Source organism: Microchirus variegatus, assembly GCF_963457635.1.
Source record: "Microchirus variegatus genome assembly, chromosome: 2".
In the NCBI taxonomy this organism is placed as follows: Eukaryota; Metazoa; Chordata; class Actinopteri; order Pleuronectiformes; family Soleidae; genus Microchirus; species Microchirus variegatus.
Genome location: NC_139803.1, coordinates 29,021,162 through 29,031,192, shown reverse-complemented (window position 1 = coordinate 29,031,192; position 10,031 = coordinate 29,021,162). Strand labels below are relative to the sequence as shown.

The 10,031-nt window shown below is 41.9% G+C and overlaps 2 protein-coding genes across 5 annotated transcripts; both read right to left on the bottom strand.

Annotated features, from left to right (window-relative positions):
* Positions 1–28: 28 nt before the first annotated feature.
* On the bottom strand, positions 29–5,974 carry slc25a29l (solute carrier family 25 member 29-like). Of its 4 annotated transcripts, XM_083885831.1 has the most exons (5): positions 5,669–5,974; positions 4,556–4,599; positions 3,927–3,970; positions 3,572–3,655; positions 29–2,633 (listed from the first exon to the last, which is right to left on the bottom strand). In XM_083885831.1, exon 5 carries the CDS (start codon positions 2,628–2,630, stop codon positions 1,863–1,865), a length of 768 nt encoding a protein of 255 aa, XP_083741957.1. In that variant the 5' UTR covers positions 2,631–2,633; positions 3,572–3,655; positions 3,927–3,970; positions 4,556–4,599; positions 5,669–5,974; the 3' UTR covers positions 29–1,862. The 4 variants fall into 4 exon arrangements, with proteins under 4 accessions (XP_083741957.1, XP_083741955.1, XP_083741956.1 ...); XM_083885829.1 differs by having other exon boundaries at positions 3,927–4,599; XM_083885830.1 differs by having other exon boundaries at positions 3,572–4,056.
* A 508-nt stretch (positions 5,975–6,482) lies between these two features.
* On the bottom strand, positions 6,483–9,684 carry wars1 (tryptophanyl-tRNA synthetase 1). Its single transcript, XM_083885914.1, has 11 exons — positions 9,609–9,684; positions 9,206–9,331; positions 8,836–9,052; positions 8,638–8,746; positions 8,374–8,493; positions 8,101–8,283; positions 7,912–8,012; positions 7,698–7,810; positions 7,433–7,606; positions 7,214–7,354; positions 6,483–7,127 (listed from the first exon to the last, which is right to left on the bottom strand). The coding sequence occupies exons 2-11, from the start codon at positions 9,317–9,319 to the stop codon at positions 6,969–6,971; spliced, it is 1,431 nt and encodes a 476-aa protein (XP_083742040.1). The 5' UTR covers positions 9,320–9,331; positions 9,609–9,684; the 3' UTR covers positions 6,483–6,968.
* Between the last annotated feature and the right edge of the window lie 347 nt (positions 9,685–10,031).

Genomic DNA, 10,031 nt, shown 5'->3' with positions numbered 1-10,031 from the left:
CTTCATCTTTGAGATCGTGAGAGGAAAAGTGGCTTTTATTTCACTTAATCTTCAGAACTACAGAAAGAAAGAAAACTAGAGGACATGCTGATGTGGTACAAGACAAGTACACAACACAGAGACACCGTTAGCAACTAAATTTTATCCACCAATTATGACAAAGCAAACCCAAGATAAGAGTAACATATAAGCGCTGATTTCACAGTATGAACATTGTTTATCTGGGTTTGAAATCCCAATCTACACTTTGACACTCACTGGTAAAGAAAGTTAAACTCATCATGATCAGCAGCAGCAGCAGTAGTAGTAGTCCTTTTCATACACAGGAAAATAAATAGGTTTTTAAATCTGTGCAGGCACCTGCAGGCAGCTGGTGTTTGCGCGTGGTCAGTTAATGTGTCACTGTTTGCATTTTAAGCAAAGTCAAAGTGGTTTAAGAGTGCAATTAACTGGGTTTTCAGAGACACTGCACTGAGGGACAGTGAGTGTGTGTGTGTGTTTGTGCGTCTGTGACCTGGGTATTCGAGGTTAACTCGGAAAGAAAAGCAGCCTGAACCCAATTTTGTTAAAAGATTAAAAAAAATACAAATCTTTCAAAACAATACAACTATTTGTAAAAGTAGTTAATTCTGTCTTTGGTGCTGAAACTTTGGGCAAGTGTTCAAAGACAAGTAAACTGGACATGCTGTCTTATTTAGGTTGACATATAATGTCTTATTTAGGTGAACATGGACATGCCGTCTTATTGAGGTAAAACAGCTGTACTTTCATAAATTCACAAGCATCAACAACAAATGACAAACTAAGCAGCAGCTGCTGGATCGATAACCCACCACATCTGCAACTGTACATGTAAGTGGCACAGTTGGTATAAAACAGGCCTAACAGCACCTCTTTGTGGACAAATGAATCCTCAACACTGCGCTCGAAAACTTAAAAAACAAAATAAGCCTTTCTTTGAGCTCACTGTAACAGTTGAATTGAACAGAATATAAAATCTATTGCATTTACAGTAAAAATGAATGCTGAAAATGTAACCGTATGTAATAATAGTTTGTAATATAAGGTGCTTTCATGTTTGGACACTGCAAAAATATCCACAATTACAACATGATTCACTGCATTAGTTCAGTTTCTACAACGTGACCGTGTCGAGAACTAAAACATAAAAAACTAAACTGCGTTTGCTGCAGCGTCATATCCTGTCATTTAAATTATGTTAAACAGTAAAAAAGAAAAGGAAAAAAAAAAGATGTAACCTCAGACTTGAGCTGACCGACTTTCATACAGTTTAACTACACACACAGTTCAGAAAACAAATATGGCATTATATCTACATAAATGTACATGTGTATTTATGTATACTATAATTTTAACGTGTAACCACAACAAAACAAAGTTGGAATACTGAGTTCATGTGAAGATAAATGGGGAGGAGCCTGATTGACCAATGAGAAAATAACAGATTAATCACCTTTGTAAAAAACAACAACCTTAAATTACATTAATTTCATCGATTGATTTTATGGAGCGGCACAATATACATATGCATTAACCCTTTTCTTTTAGTTGTCTGTAACTTAATGCACCCAACTCCAACTGAAGGGTCGTTACACAAAAAACTCATGACCTGAACACGTAAAGTCTCCCAAATTACTTAAAATTCAACAAAACCCCTGCATCTTTAAAAAGAGATCATATTTACAAGTGCAGATTGCATCTCAAAATACAGTATATATATATGTATTATATATATATATTATTTAAATACTACATGGTCACTTGGCTGACAAATCAGACCTGTTCCATTTATACTGGACAGGTTTGCTGAGGACTGTAGTGATTGAGACTAACACACTGTTTTACAGGCTGCTTGGCTGCGTCTGTGGCGGCAGAGGCTGCAGCTGCACAGACGGGGGCTCAGAGTCCTGGACGCTGCACTCCTGTCCCTCACGCATGTACATCAAAAACAGAGTCACGGTGGCAAACGTGGTGGCATTGACTGGAAATGCTCGCAGCAGAGTGGACGTGAGTCCGCGGGTGAAAACCCTCCACCCCTCCTTCTTCAAGCTCTGTCTGATGCAGTCCATAATGCCGTTATACTGGTAGACGCCGCCGACGCCGTCGGCCTGCAGACGTGACTTGATCACATCCACGGGATACGTGGAGATCCAGGACGCGATGCCCGACATTCCACCAGCAAACAGCAGCTTGAGGATCATGTACGTGTCTCCTAGCTCACAGCCCAGGGAGCGCGTCAACACGTCGTACGTGAGGAAGTACACGCCGAAACCAGGGGTCTCGCGCAGCAGCGTGGTCACCATGCCGCGGTTGATGCCACGGATGCCCTCTCTGTTGTAGATTCTCACCAGACAATCCAACGAGTTCTTGTACAACTTCCTCTTAGACTTCTTCTCTCCAGTCCCCTGCATCTGCATGCGCGTCTTGGCCAGTTCCATCGGGCAGCAGATGACACACTGGATGGCTCCGGCGGACGCTCCAGCCAGGAACTGGTGCATCGGTGTGTCGCGACCAAGCTTACGCATGGCATTGCCCTGGACGCCAAATACTATAGCATTGATGAAGGTCAGTCCCATCATTGGGGAGCCGATGCCCTTATACAGACCCATGGTCTGCAGACACAAAGACAAACCCATTGGAGAACTTCAGAAGAAACACCCTCAGGTTAACCCTAACCTGTTCACACCTGAAACTGAAGTGAACATCAACTCAACCCTCAGCAGAACCCTCAAGTTTTAGATTTTGATGATCTGTCTGCAGTTTAACTGACAAACTATACTAATACAAAGGAGCAGTTTATTATTACTGAATTATCAAACCAAGCTTTCAAATTTTAGAATTTGGGGTGGTCTCGGTTACAGAGGAGCAGCTGTTGGGCTGTTAGTTTAGTTTTACAGTGGTTGTTCTACTTCTACACTGTTAAACATTAGAGTGAAAAGGTGTAGCCTGTTCACCTCTTCTGACTTTTAAATTAAGCAAAAGAGCACTTTAAACATTCGTAAGACGTTCACTGTGAGTGTATTAAGTGTCTGAACATTGACCTGTTCTGTTCAGTGTGTTAGTGTGGACACGGAAATTCGTTTGTTTACATGAGGCGCGGTATGCAGTGGGGTCATTCGTGTTAAACTGGACTGGACGTGCTTGTGTTAATCTGCTATCTGGACTTTAAACACGCTAACACACACACCTGCTGGACCAGGTGATGATGTACTCTCTCTCTGTCCTGATTGACAAGTTTGAGAACGTGAGATCATCAAAAATATCCGCCTAAATGTCAACATGTGGACGACCTCGCCTAAGACCAAGCACACTACTCTTAGCTCAAAGGGCACGGTGTCCAAATCTTTATTTAGCTCACACAGGTCTTCAATATCCCTGGCTTACAGACACTTTCACCCCTAACGTCCCATGTTAGGAACGCAGGGCTCATGGCACAGTAACTGGACACTCACTGACCCTTCTCCGCATCACACAGCACGTGCGCATGCTGAAAGCTGTGATTATGAAGTGGGAAAACATCACATGCTATTTAATACAATCACACGCTTACCGACTCTTGGCGTACGATGGATTGGAAGCAGTGGAATGTTCCACGGTAAAGAGGTCGATCCACATTTTGGACTTGAAGCCGCACCTGAGGACAACAGGGCTCGTGTTAGATTTGTACGATGGAGTGGGTCCACATAAGACACATGTACAAACCACAGATTTACTACATTTATTATAGAAGGGGACACAAACAAGCAAAAGTATTTTTATAAATAGTTTTTTTTTCAGGGCAAAGGGGATGCTGGGGGGGGGGTGCAAAATGAGGGAGACAAAACAAAGAAAACATGTTTAAAATCTTCTTATATCTTAAGACAGGACATTGGGTGAGAGAAAGAAAGACCTTGGACCATACTTACTAGGTCACATTTCCGTGGAGAGGTTGTTTATTTCTCTCTCTCATCTACAACACAGTGACACTGTTGCTGTTAAAGACAGCTTCCCCCCGGCCCCCAAAACAGACACCAGCTCAGGCAGAAATGACATTGACTGCAACGTAAACAAGAGCTACAACCAAACCATTCACCATCTCTGTGTGTGCATGCTGCATTGTATGCTAGATTTATAGAATATTTATAAAAACTTCCTCATCATTTTACTATAAAATCATGCAAGTGAAAAAAAAACTGACATCACAAGAACAGTATTTCTAATAGATTTACATTCAGAGTGCTTTCTTAAATATTAGAGCAGTTCATACTTTATTAGGGATTAGGGAGGGCCAAGGTTATGCTATTAATGACAATCTTGTAAACACACTTGTATGTGATTCATAATTATCCACTAATAAAAAGGACTAAAGTAAGTAACCATTGGGCCCATTTCTCTAGGTCAATGGTGCCGTTCCTGTTGGTTGACTGAGTAACCTAAAGGTTATCTAGAAACAAACTCAGGCTGCCAACAGACTGCACACTGACGTCAAAACAGAACAGCACTGGATCATTGCCTCACACAAGTCAACAGTAACAAGAATTGAACAGACACCCACCTTCACAGTGTCAAATGGATGTCCAACCAAAACACCAGCAGCACCTTTGAGAAGGAAAATCACATCAACATATTATTTACAAATCTGGACCCAGTTACAGCGTCACAGCAGGACCAAACGTTATCTGTGAGTGACAATGAGAACAGACTGTATTTGAATGGAGCCAGAGATTAAAGTGCTTTATCAATGATTTTTGGTTCAGTTTGTTATTACATTATTATTGTTCCTTTTTTCGTCCTTTAAACATGTGTAATAGCAATTGTAATAGCTATTACTTAGATCACTTCTGTAACAGACAGTTGAATTGAATGTAATGCACCTTGGACTGTGTCTGACTGTGAGAATAACTGAGAAACTATAGATGAATGGGAATGTAGATTCTGTTTAGACGCTTATTGAGATCTAAAGTATATCCTAAAAGATAGTGAAGTGTATTGACACTGAGATATTGAGAAGCCTTGGCAGATGTTTGCACGTCAGTGTTTTCTGTAGTTATTATAAATCTTAAGAGTAAAACACAATGTGACTCTTCTATTAGACTGTGGACTTTTATCACGCCATGGCCTCAGTGACTTTTATCTGGGGTCCTTGAGGTTTAAGGGAGGACATGTCTGTGGACAAAGACACAACAGGTGTCAGGACTCCCAGGGTTTGAATGGAGCTTCACTGGAAACACATGTGAGCATCATTTCAGTCAACCTGAGTGAAACTATTCCTCTGCTAATGACAGATTTGACAGATGATATCTAAGTGGATGTGTGATGATCATTTTGGCACAGTCTCGACACAAAAGCATGAGATTTTGGAGTGAGCTGGGCGTGGGTTTGTGACTCCACAATCTCAGACTCCACTCCCTGGGTGAGGTGAGATGTGGAATGTTCACCTTACGTTAAATCAGGAAAACCTCCAGGCTACAGTTAGCTTAGTGGCGTAATCCATATAAAGCTGTTCGGCTCAAACGTGTTTTATCAACGTGGCTCATATTATTGTATCGATTAAAATCTCGGCAGCACGAGCTGATGGAAAAATACAGGATGTTGCTAATGCTAAAGGCTAATCGTAAAAAAAAACGTTCACTTGTCAACCTGGATGCTAACGTGGCTAAGTACTCACCTCCCACGCAGCCCGCAGCGAAGTCCAATGCCATTCCACTCAAAAAGAACCCTGTGTCGACCGAACACGGAGATAGAAACTAAAGTGGGCTAACTTTGTGTTCACAGTCTGGCCAATAAAGACAAGAGCAGAGGCTTTTTTTTTAGCTTAGCTTTTAGTTTAGGACGTTACTGGCAGAGGCTTCCTGAAGGTACAGACTCAGTTCAAACCCTGACTGGATATGTGGCAGAAGGATCCTTGACTACAGATGATGATGATGTGTCCTCTTCACGCTCACTCCAGGACAAGCTTTTCTGTCCAACCTTTCTATTTCTGTAGCGTGGAGAAGAGGCGGGGAGCGGGACGTGAAGAAGGAGAACAAGCGTGCTTGGCCTTTTTAAGACGCACCAATCGCCTCAGTGAGAGGGAGACAACTCCCAGCGGCTCATGTCCGCCCCTCACGTCCATTGGCTGCAGGGCAGCGAGTCAGTGTTGAGCCTCCAGTTTTTAGAGTCAAAAACCAACAGTGTTATCGCTGTCGTCGTGGACACAGTCGTCATCATCACTGTGACTGATGGACTGTCCCACTCCCACTGGAGACCTGTCCAGGGTGTGACCCCCACCTTTAAAGCGGTAGAAGATGAATGGATGAATGAATATTGCAGCAGATGCATTTTCGTCATTGTGCAGGGATAACATTACTGATAACATGACTGATTTAAAGCCAGCATAATCCTGTATGATTGGTACATCCGTGTGTACTAACCTAAGTATGTTTGTAAAAACGCTTTAGTGCGATGACAAATAAGCATGAGGGAGGATCTTTTTGTTACTTAAGTGTTGTTTAATGTTCCCGATCAGACCATGCTTAAGTACATTTGCTTTGGTTCCTTCTGTGAACAGAAGACAGATGAAGACATACAGGTATGTGCCAACACCCTGGGCTAATTACAGTTGACGACAGTGATTGTAAATTCTAATCCAACAGTCTGTACAGTAGGTATGTAGATGTGTAGATGTGTTATTATTTATACACACATAATTTGTACTTCACTTTCTCTTAATTTGTACTTCCACTTCAGAGATGTTACAGTAGCACTGAAGATGTAAACACCCATTTACACATTTAACAAATGGTATAACAAGTAAGCAGAAAACTGACCAATGCCATGCTTAAAGACGTCCATCATCTCCAGTTACTCATGATTTGCCTCTAATTCTGATGCAAACTGCTTGACGTCGATTTTAAATACAAAAGATGGAGAACTTATTTGTTCTTGTCTCGAGAATGAGATCATGACATCTCAGATGCTTAGGCGGCCTAGTTGTTAAAATTCAAAGGTCTTGGAGTCATAAACTGCTTGATTGTGTCTTCTGTGACTTGTTTGCGTCTCTCTTGATGCTGGGAAATCATTGGCTGCAGAGTTTCAATCAAAATCTTCTTCAGTTCTCCTGTGAGAAGAGCTCCACTTGTGTAGTCCTGCAGTGAGAGGAGGCGAGAGGGTGAGTGTGCAGACAGCCATTAACAAAGCAACAGTGTCAAAGGAACGTTCTCTCCATTCTCACCTGTCTGATCTTCTCCAGCTGCTCATCATCTTCCAGGAAAAAGGTCAAGTACATGAAGGAAACGTCGACATCCGCGTCTCCACCGTGCTTTCTGTGCTCTTCCACTGTGTCTTTTCCTCCAGAAAACGCGTGCTTGTTGATCTGTGAGTAATCGTTTCACAAGTGGGATCAGGCAAACACAGACATGGATAAATCTGACAGGTAAATTACAAGCATTACCTTGTTTTTGATCTGCTTGGGTGTGTCTGTGAGGAAGATTGATGAATTGGCGTCACTGGCACTCATCTTAGTCTGCGCCCCCTGCAGGGCAGGGAAGAAGGTGGAGTGCAGCAACGCTGGTTTGGGATAGCCGATCCTTGGAGCTACATCCCTAGTCATCCTGAAGTAAGGGTCCTGCATGAATAAGAGCACAGGTCGTCAGTGTCATTGTAAACTATGAATGCCACTATATACAGTAGTAGTATAAGTGCAGTGATGTCCTGACCTGGTCTATAGCACAGGGGATAAGGCATTGTATGTCCTTTCTGCCTCCAAAGATCTGTGGGAACGAGTTACTGAAGGATGGGGCTGCCTGGATGGCTGGGAAGCTGATCTTTCCTGAATGGATAAACAAGAACTCATAATATCAGAAATAAGTATCAGAAAGTATTATTTTTCAAACTATTGTGGGGGTATTTTAGTCAATGCAGACTTCTTACCAATGCAGTCACTGTCTGTGAAGCCAAAGATGCCTTTGACCTGGTTAAATGTGACATGCTTCTGGACCTTTACCACATTCCTGTAGAAGTCTGGGGATGCACTGTAAAAACATAAATGAAGAATAATGTATTAAAAAAAACACTGTGGAGACAGGACTGTAAGATGAATAATTTTCTGTCATGTCTTACCCCATGTAGTCGAGGTCTGAAAAAATGAACGTCTTGTTGACATCAAAGCCGCAGGCGATTATGTCCCTGGCATTTTCCACTGCAAAGCGGTGGCACTCTTCCACTGTGAGATCCTTCCACAGATACTTTTCATCATCAGTTAGTTGGATTACCAGAGGAATGTCAAACACATCCTGAAGCCACCTGACAAATGGAAACAGGTTTCAGTTCAGTAGAAACAAAATGGTAATCTTAGGGTTGAAAAATGTGATCATTTGGCAAAGGAGCACTCACTTGGTGAAAATGAAGGGAATGAGGTGGCCAACATGCATGGCCTCAGAGGATGGACCTCTGCCAGTGTAAAGGTAGAAGGACTTGTGTTTCTCATATGCATCCAGGACCTGATTCATATCTCTGCCCAAAAAACACACACAAACCAGGTATTTATTGAAGTGTCATATTCAATTAGAATCTACCATCATTCATTTGTTAAACAGGGAAAAGAACCAATTCCTTCAGTCTTTGTTGCTTTTTTGTAATAAAATCTAAAGTGCTGACCTGTGTGAGAAGAAGATTCCTCTTCTTAGAAAGCGGTGAGGCTTCTGTCCTGAGACTTTCTCTATTCTGTCCACAAGTTCTTTTTCTACTTTACTGCTGCCAAACCTCACTGGATCAAGACATGACACATTATGAGTTATTATTCAACCTTATCTAACTTTAGGTAAATGCATCTTAAGCCACAATTGTCCAATTTACCAATGAGTTTGTCATAATCCACCCCCTTGGCATTAGTGGTAGAGACGTTCCATGGGTCAACTGAGTCTTCGCCATCAGCACAATCTGCTGCTGGTCCATTGTTGGGGACAGCAGAGTTTTCTGTGGGTGGACTTCCTGCTTTGTAATCCTGACCAGTCATCTGTTTGTAATCCACTTTCAACTTTAGCAGCAACTGGACAGCAGCATCAAGATCAGCCTGAGGAACCCAGTCACAGTCACTTGGATTATATTCTCGCTGTATTATTAAGGATCATTTGACCCACGTTACATGGCCTTGTAGAGATGGTGTTAGTTTTAGTCAACAAATAATACAATTATTGATTTTACAAAGTAGCTTTCAAGCACTTACCTTATCAGCTTTGGCTGTTTTCAAGGCCCTGACTGTGTCTCCTTGAACATTCAGTCTTTCAAATAGCTCCATGGGACTATCCGTCCCTTCCCTGTCACCCTGACAGTCTGCCATCTTCTTCACACACTGCTCAGGAAACAACATAATGAGTGAAATGACTGGTTACACAACATGCGTCATCATTAAAGACAAGACCTGTACTTCAAAGCATTTAATTGCTGCCACGGCTGTTTAAGAAGACTCCCATATGTCAACACAGGCTAGCCATTGAACAGCGAACAGTCTGATAATATCTATTATTCAAATTTATTTTAGCGTGGCAGATGCTGTAAATTATACGTTTAATATTATGGTGAATAACAGAGTATTAGTATGTAATATGTAATAAACACAGCCGGTTTACCGTCAAGTCTTCACACGGATTCTATTGGACAGCTTGCATCAGCCTGAGTAAGGTAGTGTTCGGGTCAAAATCTTCCCAAGCAACCCGGCTTCCTCAATAGTTCCGCTTCTATTTCGATAATGTGTGGCAAAAAAACAAAACAAAATACATGTCACTGTATGAACTGCGTTGATCCTTTTTATTGCAAAAAACTTATTGTGTATCATCTGATTAATTTTACACGAAACAGAGACTCATAACCACACTTTTACTAAATATTCACAATTTCGGGAGACGGAACAGCCAGTGTGTCCTTTCCGACTATTTTCAAGATAAAAGTTTATCCACGAGAGACGACGCTGGCCTGAATGGAGGAGTCTAAACATGACTCTTATTTTGAAAGCAGCTGTTTACTCGTGGTTTTGCAGGATGTTGATGGGAGGT